We start from the raw sequence: 16,375 nt of genomic DNA, 5'->3' as shown, positions 1-16,375 counted from the left end.
AAACCTAGAATCCTGTTTCTAATACCACTTTAGTAATTGCGATGCAAACTTGTTGGCAAAAGTGGCTAGGCCATGGTTGCTTGGCTTTCTTACCAAGACACGTCATTATGAAAAAGGAGTTTGCTTTCTTGAACGTTTTCTAAGATGACTTTGCATTTCATAACTTCTGAAGTTTTGAAGTTTTATGTGGTGCTGCTCCAACTGAATGTTACACTAATTCTTTTAATATCAAAGTGTATTTCTGGGGGCAGTTAGCAATTTGCTTCTTAACTTTTTCTGGTTCATATTTGTGGGTTTGTATCAAAATTACATACTTTTAGAAAAAATTTTGGAATGAGAAATATGCCCACATCTCTGCATCCCCTAGAATTTTACTATATTTCCATATTTTTGATCAATGTAAAGTAAAAACCGTGTGTTGATTTCTGGTGGAAACAATTTGCACTGCATTTCCCTGTCTATGACAGCTGATGCATGTTATTGATCATTAAAGTTGATGGTATCCATCACTTTTTTCAGCAGTTCACATACACAGCATGCAGAAACATACTACAAAAAGCTACTAATTGAGGGGGAGCAGCACAGGTGTAGAGGTTTTAAAAAGGAATATGCTTAGAAAGGATATGTAGTTTTTTTTCCCAAATTCCTATTTTGCTGCTAATTGTCTAACTTTGTTTCTTAACTTTAACCTGTCTTGCACATATCACTAGCAGTGCTTGGTCGATTTATGGGACAGTTTGCATAATGATGAATCAATAAGACTTACAGTTGCTGAATTTATAGCAAGTTGTGTGTTGTTATTCTGTATTGTAGTAGATGATGTTGACACTTCTGTAATTTTGTAAATAACTGAGAAATTAAGACAATGTATTTCAATGAATCTTGAAGCAGGAACTACTAACAGCATCTCTTTTTTTCCTAGATTTTTTTGACATTAAAAATCTTGTTGTAATTATTAGGGTGAACACTTCAGAGAGGTTATGAAGCGGATTCAGACAATGCTGGACATACAAGAAAAAGAATTTGAAAAGGTATGGCAAGTTGGGAGAGTTTTTACTGCTGATTGTAGACCCTACATGAGTTTATTTTAAGAAGTTGGAACACCACAGATTTGGAGTAAGTGTAGATTTTGATCGATAGAACAGTTGCTTGACTTAAATAATGCTGCTTCTGAGAATAATTAGGTAGGGTATGTAGGAGTAGTATTTCTGTCCTGCATCAAAAGAAATCCTTGGCAAAACATTAAAGTAACCTAGAAAAGTTCAGGTGGTGCAGGACCTCTAGAGGCCACCCATTGCAGGTTCCTGCTCAGAGCAGAACTAGGTTGAAGTTGTCAGGTTGCTCAGGGTTTTACTAGTTGCAATTTGAAAACTCCCAAGGATGGGAATTCTGCCACGTCTGGACACTGTATTTTAGAGCGTCACCGCTGTCATGGTGAGGACACTTGTTTTCCTTACGTGTAATCGGAATTTTTCATTTTGCAACTGGTGATGGTTGCCTCTTGTCCTTTTGCTGTGCAGCTCTTGACAAGTCTGCTTCTGTGTAACCATCTTCAGTCGGTGTAGGACTAGATGGCCCTGGTAGCCTTTTCTTCTCTGGGCTAAACAAACCCATTTCCCTTAGCTTCTTGTATGCCATGGACTCCAGCCCCCTAACTGTCTTAGCAGACTGTTGCTGGACTTGCTGCAGTTTGTTGCCATGTCTTTTTCCCTGGAGGGCCTGAACCTGGACACAGTATTTCAGATGCAGTCTCATGATTTCCTGAGCATTCTTTTTATCCCGTTGTCGAGGTTGTTGAAGATTTTAAACAGGATTGGCCTTTATCAACCCCCGAAGAATATCATTCGTAACCAGCTGTGAGTTAGACAATGAAATTAGACTTGAAGGGTTTAGTTTAATGTGGTATCTTACCAGGTTTTTTTCTTCCCTTTTCATAGTTTAAATTTGCAATTGTAATGATGGGCCGACACCAGTATCTCAATGAAGATGAGTATGAAGTAAACTTGAAAGATTTTGAGACCCAACCTGGTGAGTTGTAAGACAACCTGACTGTTCTTTTGACCTGCTGAAGTTGCTCTGCCAGTTTTTATAATGTGATTATCCTTAACTCAGGATGCAGAAAGATGTTGTTCTTTGTACATGACGTACATTATATGTGGTAACTAAGCAAGTATTTATATAACTTGTGTGCGCACTTAACAGTGTTAAGTGTATATGTTAGTCTGAGAATATGTGTTTTATAGGCATATAAATAACAAAATAATGTTTTCTTGTGAGTTAAAAGTTTGCATTTGAGTGACCAAATGGATCAAGTATCAGTATAACACACCTACAGAAGAGAGTTACAACGTCAGATGCACCTTTTCTGTATCGACCATCTGCTCCCTTGTACGTTTGATTCTCACATTGTTATTGGAGTGTGTGCTCATGTTATTCCTGAAAAATACTAAGGTGCATTCTCATAAGATTCTTGTTTTAAGTGTGCTGGAAAGAGGTATTTGAATTCTCGTATTCATGGAAGGCACTTCTTATTTGTTCTTGATATCTTCAATGAATCTGAAGGCTCTAACAAGAGTATTACATACGTGAATAGGATGCTGTTTAGATTTTCGTAAGAGGCGATTCACCAAGCTACAAATGCAGCTCTGTTTTGAATTTGTCTGTGGATGGTCTACCCTCTTGTTTACTTGTCTGATATTTAAAGCTCTATTCTCTGAGGAATTTACACGTAGGAGAAACCAGGTTAATCCTTCAGGAGTTCCACACAGTCATCTTTTGCGAGTTTCAGTTGGCAATGGCACCTTTGAATCTGCAGTCAGAGATCTGTTGAAAGCCTTGAAATCATTGGGGTTTTTTTTCCCCCCTAGCTTAGCTGAGTGTTCCTTTTTGTGAGCTGCTCTGTCCAGTAGAAAAGAGATTGAGGACAACTTGCTCTCTGCAGTTGTATTTTTCTGACAACTATGAGCTCTCTTTTTTGTTGGCAGGTTGTGCTAGGGCCAAACTTTCTCTGATTTTTTTCAAGCTGTGTTCTGGATTTATATAACGGTTGTAAAGAAATCCCATAACTGTCCATTTATTTCAAAACCCACAAAGAGTTAGATCTATACTGTTACCAAGTACTTCGCAGGAATGTAGCAAAAAGTCCTCGCATTGTGGTATGTTACACAGCAAGGTTTATGGCTCATGGCTTTGAATATGAGGGGACTTGCCAAAACTTTGAATGCCTGCATCTGCACAAGTCATCCGTGAGCAGAGAAGTGTGTCACTGGAGGGACCTCTTTTTCTGCACTAGTTGTGAGGGATCTCTGGATGACGAACTCAGAGGCGGACATTTCTCCTTGGACAGATAAACTCTCTCTTGTACTCTCAGAGCAGGCAGAGTCCTGATTTTATTCTGTGAGTCATCTCTCTGGAGGCAGGAAGGGGAAGGCAATAATCTGAGACGAACTGTCAGACTTTCTGAGCAAAGCAGAGGCAGTATTGCCCAAACGACGCGAAAAACTAAGCAGGTAACTAGGTCAAAAGTACCAAATGTGGCAGAAACTGGAAAAGGGAGAACTTGAACTGTTTGTAGGAGTTGTATGGAATGTGAGGTTAAAGGGTTTTAATTTGAGAGTTCACGGGAAGTTGCCCCTTTGATATAATACACTTTTATAGAATTCATTTCCCCCCTGAAATTCTCCTAGGGGTTGATAATATGATATTCTAATGCCTTCTTATCTAAGTAGTATTTCACGGTGTGGGGCTCATGCGTTTCTACAAATACCAAATTTTATCACATGCTGGACTGATTGAACCAAAGCTCTGGCATTCTCCAATTTGATTGACGTAGCTGATGTCAGTAGTGTCCCTCTGCTTTTACAAAGATGCACTCTAGCAATGATTGTGCGGGCGCTAGCGGTGTGGGGCTTCATTTCTTTTTTTAAAAGAGATTCAAGTGATCTCAGCAAGTTTGGCAGTTCTCCTTTATATTTGACATTGGCCATTATGTCAAACAAAAAGAAAATAATTGTGATTGAAGAAAATATATCCAAAAATGCAGGTGCAGGCAACCAAAAAGGTCAAGTGTTTTATGCTTTAGTGGTTGCAGTTGATGGCTCTGAACGTAGGAGTGTGCTTTTCTTGCTGGGGGGCTATTTAGTTTCTGCCTTTATCATTTCACTTCAAAGAACATTTGATGCTCTGCATTGAGGACATCTTAAAAGAGAATTTCTCCCATTTGCAAGAAGTATGTGGACTGTGTTTTTTCATGAAAACTAGCAGGAGATAAAACCATATTGGGTTGAACAAGTGAAAAAATCTGTATGTTTTCTTTCCAACCTAAATATGACTAGATTTTTTTTCTCAGGAAATAAAGAAGAGATCAGTTACATGATTTCTTAATTAACTGATTATTTGCATTTTACATGAATTTAACAAATATTCCCACTTAAATCTGGTGATAAGAATAACAATATAGCAGAGATAATTTATAATATGGCAAACACTATAGGTTGTCATATTTAGATGATGGATGCCTTCCTGTTTCAAACAGGCTCAGCACTTCGGTGAAAGCTGATACTTCGATATGCCTGTGGCCAGAAGTTGTAACAGTGGTTTTGTGGCTTAGCACACACTTCATTGCTGTAAACTCCTATAAGTGACTGAAAAGGAGAAAAAAACAGCTACCTGATCCAGAAACAGCTGTAAAATGTATTACTGGAAGGAAAGCAGTGGTCAGGAAAGCCGCCCTGTTGGCTGTGGACTGTAGGACTGTTCTGCGGTCCTCCTCCGTACGCTGTGATTCCTAGCAAACTGTGAACAGGGCACACAGGAGTAGCTTGTGTAAAGGAAACTTTCCAGTTTAGTCTTAAAACTTCATTATTTTTTTTTTCTCTTTTCTTTTCTAGGCAACATGTCTCATCCAAGGCCATGGCTAGGGCTTGACCATTTCAATAAAGCCCCAAAGAGAAGTCGCTACACTTACCTTGAAAAAGCTATTAAAATTCATAACTGACTTACTTAACCAGATTGTCAAGGCAAGGGACAAAAATAAGTGTGTGTGTGCACCTTTTTAACAACTGTAGAACTTTGGTACACGTGCACTATATCTGAAGTCTTCAGCAAGAGGATTTGCTGCTGATGTTAATTTTATTTTGTTGAGGCTGTTCAGTTTGGCTTCTCTGTATCTATTGACTGCCCTTTTTGAGCAAAATGAAGGTGTTTTTATAAAGCTTGGATGCCAATGAGAGTTATTTTATGGTAAACGTAATGCAAGGCAATTGTCAGCATAATGAGGGAAGAGTTTAGTAGAACAGTTGACATTGGCAAAATATTTGTCTGTAGTACGTTTATAGATGGCATAAGCTGGCTGGCTGCCCTTCCCGGTATGGTGTTCACCATCACTGCAGCTAGTAAGTCTTATGTTTAGACTCACATCAGATTTATTTCCTTCAGTTATACTTTAAATGACATTTTTGTGCATTTGTAAATGCAAAAAACTCACATCATCAATAAATAGCAATCTCTACTTCATTGTGTACATTGTTGGCACTTATTCGGGATTTTTGTCTCCTCCAGCTGCATAGAATCTTTTTTAATGACTAGTTTTTGTTTGATTTAGTCACTACTTTGCATCCCGTTTTGCCAAGTGGATGCCCTGAGCCCTAAAAAGAGATATTTGTGTCTTTTTATTAAATTTTCAACCATTGATAAATACCGTTGCGATTTATTATGCCATCTTCTGGCAAATAGAATGACACTCAAAAGTTGGCAAAAGCAAGTGAAAGGATTATAAATATCATTGATTTAGTTAACATGGGAAGAGATGGGGAAAACACAAGAAATAGCCTTTTAGCACAGAGGGCATGCTCACTAGTGTTTAGTAAGCTGTTGACTTTGTATAAAAAAGGAGGAAAAAAAAAAGAAAAAAAAGAAGAAAAAAGAAAAAATGAAATTGTATATTTAATGAATGAACATGTACAATTTAACACTTGGAGGTTAATTTTGTTGGGTGAGTCTGCAAGTGAATTTCACTGATGTTGATATTCATTGTGTGTAGTTTTATTTCAGTCCCCAGACTGCTTCCTTTTATTTTGGAGCTAATGCCAGCCGCGTGTCTAGTTTTGAGTGCAGTAAAGATAGAATCAGCAATTCACACTTAATTTTACATTCTTTTCCAGTATTTTATTTTGTTTCTGTAGCCGCAGTGTACAACAACTCTTCCTGTATATTGCCTTTTTTTGCTGGAAAATGTTGTATGTTGAATAAAATTTTCTATAAAATTTTTCTTCGGTGAGTGATGACATGGACGTTGAAGAAGATTTCTCCTCTCCTTGGAAATAGAGTTTTGGGAAATGTTTTCATTTGTGAGGTTTTGCTAAAGGTGTGGTTTGTTTTTTCTTAAGTGTTTACAATTGTACAAACCTCGTATTGGTTGTTTTGGGGAAAATTTGTGGGGTTTTCTGTTTAATTTGTTTTGAGTTTTGGAGGTTTTTTTGGTTTTGTTTTTTATTACCTCCTAACTAGTCACATTTGATGGTAACAAATAAAAGGTTTTCCAGGAAGGAGCCATGTACAAATAAGACAAATGGAAAAATTATTTTACTAGTTTGTTTGTAAAGCTTGTAGTAGAGTCTTTGTGGTAGACTTGACTCTGCCTGTACAAAATTTTGTGGTCCAGATTCTCAAGTCTAATATTATAAATGGTGTAAAGTGAAATCTGGAGTCTCTAAAGGTAAGCTGTCTTAATGGAGTAATAGATTCCCACCGTAATGTGTTCCCTGTATTCATAACCAAAACAAAGTGCTTAGAAGCTTCCCTTTCTCAGACCTATCAATAAACATTTAGTAGGGGTTGTGTACATGTGATGGCCTTTATACTTTTTTTCTGAGATGGATTCTGGTGATTACTGAAAACACCAGCAAGTATTTTTAAATTGAATTTCAAGACCTATTTCATTCTTTTACCTTCAAAATGAATTAATCGCTCAAGTTTTAGGTATGTTTGGATTTCTTTCTAATTTATATCCTGCAGTGCTTTTAACTGTCTCTTATTTCCAATCAAGGCAAACTAGTTGTTTACTTTTTTTTTTATTGGTGTGTCATCTGAGTGCGTAGGTTACAGGTAGAGGGAAGTGCTTCAATGGCATGCCTTAAGTAGATAAAGTTTTCCTTTGATTTGTATTTTCATCGAACTGGTGAGAATTACACCACCATCCAAGTGTTTTTACTAGTACTTGGATTGTCTCTGAAGGCTTTCAGTAAATGTCAGGATTTGTATTCAAAATATTTCTGTAAAATCAGAGGCTCTGGTCAGCAGTAGTAATCCCCTAATTGTATTTTGTGAATTTAATGTTATGGTAGACTGATATAAAATTGAGCTTGTGTCTGAATGTCACTAAGTTTTCACATTAATTTATGGGATGTTGGCAGCTTTTAGGGGGAGTATCTTAAGAAATCACAGTACTTCCTATTTCTTAAGAAAATACCGATAACAAAGTAAATTTTGGGTGCCTTTTGATTTTTAGATGACTAGTTTTTACATGCTTCAGTATTTGTGCTATTCCCACCCTAGTTTTGAACAGACAATACATTAAGGCATTCCGTATGCAGTTTTCAATAAGTGAAGATTTTTATGAAAATTTTTTTTGGAGCACAAGTAACTTGTTATTCAAATGTGGAAACACACACCTATGAAGAGAAGAAGAAGACAGGAGGTTTTCTCAGGTGCAGTATGTTTGTTTAGTTCATTCTAAAAAAAATTACAAGAATACAGTCTTCAAAATTACCATGCTTTCCATTTCTTACTGAGATTTTAGAATTATCTGCATAATAGACAGTGAATGAATTAAGTTAATGATAATATAAGTGTTAAGCAATAAGGATGTAATTTCATGGTACACAGCATCAGAGTAACACGATGTTAATGGCCCATCTGAATTCTCCCTACAAAAATAGCAAGCGTTGTTCCTGTAGATTTACATTAGTGCCTTTTATCCTAAAGGAGTCCAAAGCATTCTGTGAAATCTAAGTAAATCACACCAGTGACATAGCTGCCAGCTAGAGAGTGACAGCCCACAAAACCACCCTCTATACAAGAAGGCTTCCTTAGCAACACCAGGACAAACCTGTGCTGCCGCAAGACGCGTCGGAGGGACGGGGCCGATGTCGTGCCGCAGGACGTGCAGAGCGCGCAGTGCCTCCCGCGTACTGGATCTACCTCAGCCGCTGCCCCTCGGAGCTGGCCCGCCAGCGTCCCGCCCCGGCATCCCACTGCAGCGTGGACCAGCCTGTGCTGCGGGCTCAGAGCTGGCTGCAGGCGTCAGGGCCCAGATTTAAGCTACGCCGTGTTTTTTGCTGTTTAATACCCTTTGTGAGAAATCGTTTTCTGTAGGAACTGTATATATTGTAAATAAAATAGACTAGGATGAACGCCGGATTGGTGTCTTGTCCGTTCATTTTAGAAAAGATCGGGAGTGAAAGCTAATGGGTTGCTCAGAAGTCAGGGTGATTGTGTGTCAAGAATGACATTTGTAGTGTAGGGAGAGCTGGCCAGAAGGTAAATGCTGACTTTTTCCAGGTTTTGAACTCCTACTGCTTTTTCTCGGAGGAACTAAGCAAGCATTTGGATGTTGAGGCGGAGTGTCGGTGCTTGGTGTGTGAGCAGTGTGATGTCATTTATTGTTGGCTTTTAAACCGGCCTGGTCTTTAGGGTCAGAAAAAAGGGAAAATGTTCATGTGTGATACGCCCAAATTTGGCTTCAAATCTGTGCTCAATTTCTGTCCCAGGTGATGTTGAAGTTAGCTGTGTACCAAGCATGGCAGGAAATTAAATTTGCTAACCACCAGGCTGTAGCTGGAAGCCTTTATTTTTTATGAAGTACTTGTGTAAACTATTGTGCCTCCAAGTATTGGTGTAAAAATACTCTATTTCTGTTAAATGTCTCCTGCACACCTTAAATCATATATACAATTTCTTTGTTATGTATATGTTGTGATTTTGGTTTTTGTACCTTTCCTCCTAAACGTTACTGGCTTGATGTGTTATTTACCACCACTTAACAGCAAGGCTTGCTGTTTCACAGCCAGATTTTAAAATTGAGAAAAATCTTTAACATTTAAAAAAAAAGTGTGAAACAGTACAAAACTCGTTGGGCTGACATCTACGTGGCTGTTTGTGGACTTAATCGTTGTGGTATTATTTCCTATTAGGTCAAAGCAGGTTGTGTCACCAAAGGATGGAGAGTCACTGACCTCGGCACCGAGTGAAAGCCGGGGCAGCTGCTCTTGGAACTGCCTTTGTTGCACCACTGGCTCACGAAGGCCGGGAGGTGTCGGCTCTGGGCTTCGTGCGGGGCCACGCAGTTGTTGTAAAACCTCCTTTATGGAAATACCTCACTTGAGAAATGGCACTACCAAGCCTGTACTCCTCTGAGAGATTGTGAGTTTCTAAATATATAAAATATATAAAATGATTCAAACACAAGTGCTGGACAGTGTTTCCAAGCGGTTGCTTTGGCCGCCTGCAGTGTTCGGGCCCCGAGGAGGGCCAGGGGAAGGGGTCGTTACGTGGGATCCTTCTGGCACCAAAGCATTGTACAGGGTCCATGGTGCTGATAAGCATCAATTTGGGCGTTGTAGCTGAAGGTGTGTGGAATGCCAAATGACTCCATGACTGCTCTAAGAACAGTTTCTGCTTTGCCACTAGCAAGGGTTTTCTTCAGCAGTATCTCTTGGTTTTGCTGTTCTCATCTTCTTCAGCAGGGCCATGTGTCTTTTTCAGTTTGTGGGGTGTACCAGGCTGAAAGGTCAGCCTGCTGCTCACACCGACCCGAGCTTGCTCTGCGCGTTGCTGTGATTTGCCTCGAAAGTTCGTTGCCTAAGAGTTTTTACTTCCATTGACGCACGTGTGCTTTTCTCATGTCTTACAGGCTCGAGCCTGGAGTTTCTGAGTCTAAAGGCCGCATTTCTTGTACTGTTTGAAGCCAAAGGCCTCCAGCCCAGTTTAGCCAGTGGCGGGTTTCAACCGGCGCAGCTGCGCAGCCGCCGTGGGCAGCGCAGGCGGGCCCGGGGCGGGCCGGGGGAGCGCGCGCTGCGGGGCGGCGGGGAGCGCGCGCTGTGCCCGCCAGGGGGCGGGCTCGAGGCGGGAAGGGCCCGGGCGCTGCGGCCCCTCAGCCCCCGGCCCGGCCGCGCTGAGGGGAACGTGCCGCGGCCGGGAGGGGTTTGGCCCGTTTCAGCGCTGAAAGGTTGGATGGGTCACGATTGTCCATAAAAACTGTAGGGGAGGGTGCAGGTAAACGGTGTGGGGCTTCGGAGGAAAAGTGAGTGACGGCCCCGGGGCTGTGCGCTGCTGGCTGCCGTGGGGCCTTTCCCCTCCGGGTCCCCTCCTCTAGGCAGCCCGGCCAGGGCCCAGCTGCCCCGGCCCGCCCCAGCGCCGGCTCTGGCTGCGCAGCCGGTCGCGTCTGCCTGGTTTTTGGGTGTCTTGGTGCGGCATTCCCTGAGGAAGCTCTTGGCTTGTACGTGTGGCAGCAGCTGCGGGGCACGCGGAGCCGGCCAGCCTCTCCTAGGGCAAACCCTGGCCTTGAGAGGATCTTCGGGATCCTGGAGTCACTATTACCAGTAGCTGTTCAGGGGCACAATTGTCTTTTTATGGCTTAAATTGACCAAATAGCTAAAACAAAGAGTTTGACCGAACTTAGAGTCAGGCTCAATGGAAAGTTTTGAAGGTCTTGTCACTACGTGGTATCTACGGACCCTTCAGAGCGTGGGCAGGGTACCTCAGTCGTAGCAAAACGCAATGGTAGGGGGGCAGCGCGAGTGCTGCGTGCCACGCGTCCCACTTGCCCACGGTAATTATGGTACTAACATGAAAATGTTTATTATGTCAAAACATTGAAATACAGGATTTTTTTTCTATTCTTCTGTTTATCTTTCCAGCCAGCAATAAACAGCAGCAGCTACTGTCAGTATTGAGCAGGGTCTAGGCACCTTCTGGGCAAGTAATTTGGTTTTACGGAGGTTTGATTTTACAAGATAAGTGACTTTGGATGAGAACTGTAAAAGTTCTCTGTAAAGTGTAAAGCCTAGTAAGTCCTTGTTTGGGAGATGGTGCACTGCAGTGGGAAGGCGGAGAAGTAAAATGAGGGCCTTGTGTTGTGGTTTTGGTGACTTTTTTCAAGCTGTTCTTGCTGATTTTTCTTCTTTGTATGTTTGCCTTTTGGTTCTTAGTTTGTTAATGTAAATGGGGTGCCCCAGTCTGACTTGCATCTCCACTCTGGATGCAATGGGTCTTGGAAGCAATGCAGACAGGAGATGTTTTGCCAGAATTGTTAACAATAGGAGGTTTATTTTCTTACCTCATATATGACACAGTAAAGACAGTCTCATAACTTAATGTTTTGTTAATAAATAATCAGCTACACTGTACCACCCACAGCCCTGCAGGGGTAGGTCCCATACAAAGAAGAGCAGAGAGAAATGAAATCCCAACCAGTCAGTTCCAGTGCATAGAAGGTAAGTGCTTCTCTAAAATGTGCATGTCCAAACCTCTTAGTTACTGGTGGGTTGAAAAGTCCAGAAGAGTCTGTGTCCCAGCTGGGTTGGAGTTTTGAGAGGAGGAGTAGTGCTGAAATACTCACTAGCTGGTCACTTCGCAGCTCAGGACAACGATTCAAATAGAGCGTAAAATTCAAGTGACACTGTAAATTAGTCTTCGAGGGTTTTTGTTTTAAAGTCAGTCCAACCAAGTAATGGTAAACTCTACATGGATTCACTAGCACGGGAGCTGCAGAACCTAAGCCTACTGCTGTATGTTTCCTAGCAGTAGTTTTACATCTAGAATCTTATGCCATTAGGGAACAGAGACTTGACATCATAAACTTTGCTTCTATAGTCTTTTGTATCTATAAATATGAAAGTGGCAGCATGGGCAGTAATGATCTGCATCCTTGAAGAACCTCACAAAGAGAGGTACAAAGCAGCATCCAAAACAGCACCTGTAGCCAAAGAGACGCACATGCATGGAATGATTAGCTGACTTTTCTTTCTGCTGGCTACATCTGTTCTTTCTCTCTGTCTTATTTTGTTTGCCTTTTCACGGTATGAATCCACTTCTTTCCCAAGACTCTTACTGTTTCAAGTATCTTCTGAAAGATTAGTCATCTTCACTGCTAACATCTTAACGCATTAGTCTGATTCTGAGCCTCATTCTAAATTACGGTGGGGAAGTGGACAATATTGTACTAATTTTTGCTTGACTTATGAAAAGTAATATCATACTTGGTTAAATTTAGCAAGTTTGCATTCCCTGTAGCCATGATGACTGTATCTAGTATGGACAGAATGACTTCTTAATCAAGTAGAGAAGAAGGGCAAACCATCTGTATAAGCACTATATAAGAACTTTATTTTTTAATGTCTCTTTTTTAACTTTCTGTTATGAAGAATGTTTAAAGTATACATGAAAGCTTACCCAAGCATACACAAGGTGGTGCACAGAAGATAAGACAGTTTGCCCAGTCTGTAGGTGACCTGTGTGGTGATGTGCTGGCGGCAGGAGGGGCATATTGTGGATGTTGGTTTGCTTGAGAAGATTCCCGCTAAAATGACTGGAGGCTGAGACACCAAGTAAACTGAGTTCAAGAGGAAACGAGAAGCAGCAAAATTAGAAGCACAGGAAACCTTTTACAAGTTATAAAGTCTTAACTGGAGAATGTAGGTTCTTAATGTGACTGATCTAGAGGCACCTATGTTGCTATCACTGATTTCACGTGTATTCGTAAGAACGGCTGTACTGCTTGTTCTGTGTATCCCAATATGTTGCTTCTGCCACCAGCCAGTATGGACTTGGATAAGGCCACACACGGGGAATTGCCTGTGGGGTAATCCCCATAGGCAGGCAGCCTCCACCACCCACTGGTGGATGTACTCTGACGTTGAGGATTTATCTTCTGATATTTGAAATAATATGAAAATGCATGTTCCTCCTGAAGAAGATATGTGAAGGATATAGAGGAGCTTTCTGGATCAACTTTTCAGTAGTTACAAGAAGTTCATCAAAGTAGAGGAATCTGTCAGATGCTGGTGCTGTCCCCAGTTAGTAAAGTCTGTAGCTTCCCTCATGTTTGTTCCATCTGGACTTGACTCTGTCATACTCCTTGAGGGGTGAGCCCGTTGTAGGTACATGAAGTTATTTTTTCAGAGATGTTTTCAGTGAAAAATATCATTTTAAGTATCCTGAAACAAGTTTAGGGTACATTCACCCTGTAGCCTGAAGCAAAACTTCAGGAGTGGGAAGGTATTGTCTGTTAGACAGGATACAGCATATCTGTGTTTAATTGCCATCTGGTCTTAGGGAGTTTTTAAAATGTATGTGTCTCCTTCCCTCCTGTAAGAGATGTTAAATGACTGTTCTTTGAAGCCCTTCCTCAGTGTCTCCTTTGGGCTTCTCTGCTTCCATAAAGGTGACTAGAACAAGAACAGCAAAATAAACTGGGCTTAAAATGATTTGTTCTGAAAGTCCTAGCCCCTACCTGGTTTTGAAAAAAATGAGTGCTCCTGTAGATTGGCTAGTGCTGGAGTCTCAGCTCAGTTTATCTTCCAGCATTTCTAGGGAAATTTCCCAGCCTCTTAGCTTGTGATTGGGTCAGAAAACTCCATCTTCTCTGTCAATTTTAAAACTAAAAACGTTTCATTTTTGTTAGCATATAGAACCACGAACGTTGTCAGAAACGGTCCCCTGGCACTTACCTGGTGGCTCAGTGGGGGCTGTTTCTCGGCAGGAGTAAGGTGGGGGAGAAGGATACTCGTAACCCCCTATGGAAAGACAAACAGGGTGAAACATAAAAATGCATACAGCCTGCGCCTCCCGAAAGCCCCGTTTGGGTCTGACGAGAAGCTGTGTGGGGAGGTGCCTCGCAGGGAAGGCCTGACATGACTTGGTGAAGTACAGGACAGGGAAAAAATGCTACTGAATTAATTCATGGATTTTTAAAGCTAAAAGAGCCCACAGGGACTAGCTTAGGCTCACTTTCTGTGTAGCATAAGCCAAGAAACCAAATCATTTTGTCTTCACAAAAGCAGTAACTGCACCTATTCCAGCATAACACTGGAATGTTACTTGGTCTTAATTTAAGGACTCCATTGATAAAGGATCCACAGTACCTCTAACTCGTTTCAGTGATTACTACCCTTACTATTAGTATTTAGAGCCTTTTTTCTAGTTTAAATTTTATCTGCCTTCAACTTCCAGCCAAGTAATTTCATCATACCCTTTGTTCTAGACAAAAGTTAAAGGTCTTTTTCCTTTTGTTATGGATAAGGGAGAAGGGAAGCTGGTGACTAAGACACCTAATGCTTTTTTAGTTCTTTTACTAATCTTACAAACTAAGAATGCAATCAGCCTGCCTGAGTGTGAAATAAATAAATGTATAAAAATACATTCATGAATACATTCAAAATAAATTAATGTATAAAACTTTACAGCCAGCTAGCATGGATGTGGTTTCAAACTACCAGACTGGTCTGCAGCAGGAGGACAGTGCCTATGAGAAGTCTTGTTTGGTCAAGCCCACACAGCATCAGAGAAGCCCTCACCCCTCAGCAGAACAGCCCTGACTTGGGAGTCCAGCCTGCATCGTTGAGCCTTTCAGAAACAATGTGAGTCTAACCAGGGAATAAGCCCACAGGGCAAAGGGGTACAAAACTGACATTTTCCAGAGTGAGACAAAATGTAATCTCAAAGGTGAAAAAAATGTTAAGAGATGTTTCCTTGAATGGCTTGCCAGAAGTGAGAGAGATTTGCAATGGCATTTGGGTTTAATGGTGGTGGTGGGGTGTTTAGGTTTTGGGGTTAGGGTTTTTTTTGAAGAGGGGGGTTATTTGTGGAAAAACAAATTTGTAAAAATATTAAAAAGTAAAGCATTTCCTTCCAGTCTAGAAGAGGAATGTGCTCAGTACAAGTGAGTTATCACTCAAGGTGGTTTTGTGAAGGACCTGCTTCCTCTGCAAGGACAAGACACTGCAACTCAGCGTTAGATGTGTTGAGTGCATGTCACTTGGTTGGTTGAGTAGCTCACAAGAAGTGAGACTTTTTCTCCCCATCCTCTTGCAAGTTCTTCTGAGTTTAGAAAGAGTCTAGAGAGGTCTTTGAAGACAAAATGTTTACAGAGAGAGCTCATCAGAGTAAAATGCTCTGAAAATGAGTCGAGTTCAAAGGCCCAGTACTGACAGATCTAGCCTTATTAGTCACCTTCTGACCTTCTATTCTGGTTTCTGCTCCAGTCCTGTCTGGTGAATGGCAATTTCCTCAATAGCAAGAAGGTAACAAGGTAAAACACTGATATCTCAGTGTGTATTTCAATGAGTGTAGGCTCAAACAGGCAGAAGACAAAGGAGTGTTGCGAGATACTTGTGTAGGTGTGAGAGCAATGCCTGGTTTCAGAGGGAAACGCCAACCCAGCAGAGCAGCAGCTGTCAGTGCCCGTTTGCAGTCCTTGAGCTGCACTTCAGCACTTCAGTCATGACGTTTCCCCATGAGACAGCAATGGGGAGGGGTTGTTCATCCCTGTAGAACCAGGCTGCAGAAGTGACTCATATAGGGAGGGTGGCTCTGGGCAGCAGGAGTGTTTGGGAAAAGTCTCTGGAAAACTAGGTTACACTTTAAGCAAGACATAGCCCGTCCATGTGCAAAGTTTGCTGTCTGAACATTGCTCGTTAGGAATATGAAATTATTGTAGAGATACAACTGCCATTCCTTTTCCATAAAGCATGTGTTGTTAAAAAAATACTAACTAAACCAACAAAAATATTTTTTGCCATTTTAAGTGATGCTTCTGTTAGGAGACCCTACCAGCTTGCCTACCCCAACTCTGGGTTTTATATGCTGGCACAGGCACTTTCCTAACCCATCGTGTCCTGGCAAAGCTGGGCCCCTTGTGAGCTGGCTCAGTTGTGCTCTGGAAAACAGCTATCAATGTTTGCCCCACAACCACCAAAAAGGTGCTCTTTCCAAACCCCTCCTGGCGAAGCCTGCTTACGCTCCTGGCCGCAGTACTCTGGTGCAGAGGGTTCTTGCATGTAGGGTTCACGATACGGTTCATACATAACCATAGGAATTTCCGCAAGTCCCTTCTCACTAGCCATCTCCGCAGTTCACCTGCCAAAAGTAATGCAAAATAAAATCTACTGTAAGTGATTTTCAGTGCCCTGTATTTGTCAATGCTTGCTTCTGCAATTCCTAGTTCTCACATTCAGATTTTACTTAGGGGAAAATTAGCAGTTCTCATAGTCTGGCTTTTTTTATAGACTGAAGTGCAGTCAGTTCCTGTTACACTTCATGATGAGGAAGATGGGGAAGGGGAAGCAGAAAATACCATCTTTACGTATTTCTTTGTGCT

The 16,375-nt window shown here is 41.4% G+C and overlaps 2 protein-coding genes across 2 annotated transcripts in view; one reads left to right on the top strand and one right to left on the bottom strand.

The window, feature by feature from the left end:
• Positions 1–8,416, top strand: part of USP7 (ubiquitin specific peptidase 7) — an 83,620-nt gene extending 75,204 nt beyond the window's left edge. Inside the window, exons 29-31 of the mRNA XM_068422306.1 lie at positions 960–1,031; positions 1,938–2,028; positions 4,890–8,416. Coding sequence (XP_068278407.1) covers positions 960–1,031; positions 1,938–2,028; positions 4,890–4,996 — 270 coding nt within the window. The 3' untranslated portion in view covers positions 4,997–8,416. The remainder of the gene's footprint in view (positions 1–959; positions 1,032–1,937; positions 2,029–4,889) is intronic.
• A 3,449-nt stretch (positions 8,417–11,865) lies between these two features.
• On the bottom strand, positions 11,866–16,121 carry LITAFD (LITAF domain containing). Its single transcript, XM_068422035.1, has 4 exons — positions 16,016–16,121; positions 13,728–13,793; positions 12,451–12,610; positions 11,866–11,974 (listed from the first exon to the last, which is right to left on the bottom strand). The coding sequence occupies exons 1-4, from the start codon at positions 16,119–16,121 to the stop codon at positions 11,866–11,868; spliced, it is 441 nt and encodes a 146-aa protein (XP_068278136.1).
• Positions 16,122–16,375: the final 254 nt, after the last annotated feature.

Source organism: Nyctibius grandis, chromosome Z (assembly GCF_013368605.1).
Source record: "Nyctibius grandis isolate bNycGra1 chromosome Z, bNycGra1.pri, whole genome shotgun sequence".
Classification (NCBI taxonomy): domain Eukaryota; kingdom Metazoa; phylum Chordata; class Aves; order Nyctibiiformes; family Nyctibiidae; genus Nyctibius; species Nyctibius grandis.
This window is presented reverse-complemented; position numbering and strand designations above follow the sequence as displayed.

What these genes read in the sequence shown, in the direction of transcription:
- LITAFD (XM_068422035.1), bottom strand. Translation starts at nt 16,121, where the DNA reads ATGGCTAGTGAGAAGGGACTTGCGGAAATTCCTATGGTTATGTATGAA. An exon ending in AGAGTACTGCGGCCAGGAGC is followed by an intron (nt 13,794 to 16,015) that starts GTAAGCAGGCTT and finishes GTCTTTCCATAG; the next exon opens with GGGGTTACGAGTATCCTTCT. An exon ending in AGCCCCCACTGAGCCACCAG is followed by an intron (nt 12,611 to 13,727) that starts GTAAGTGCCAGG and finishes TCTTGAACTCAG; the next exon opens with TTTACTTGGTGTCTCAGCCT.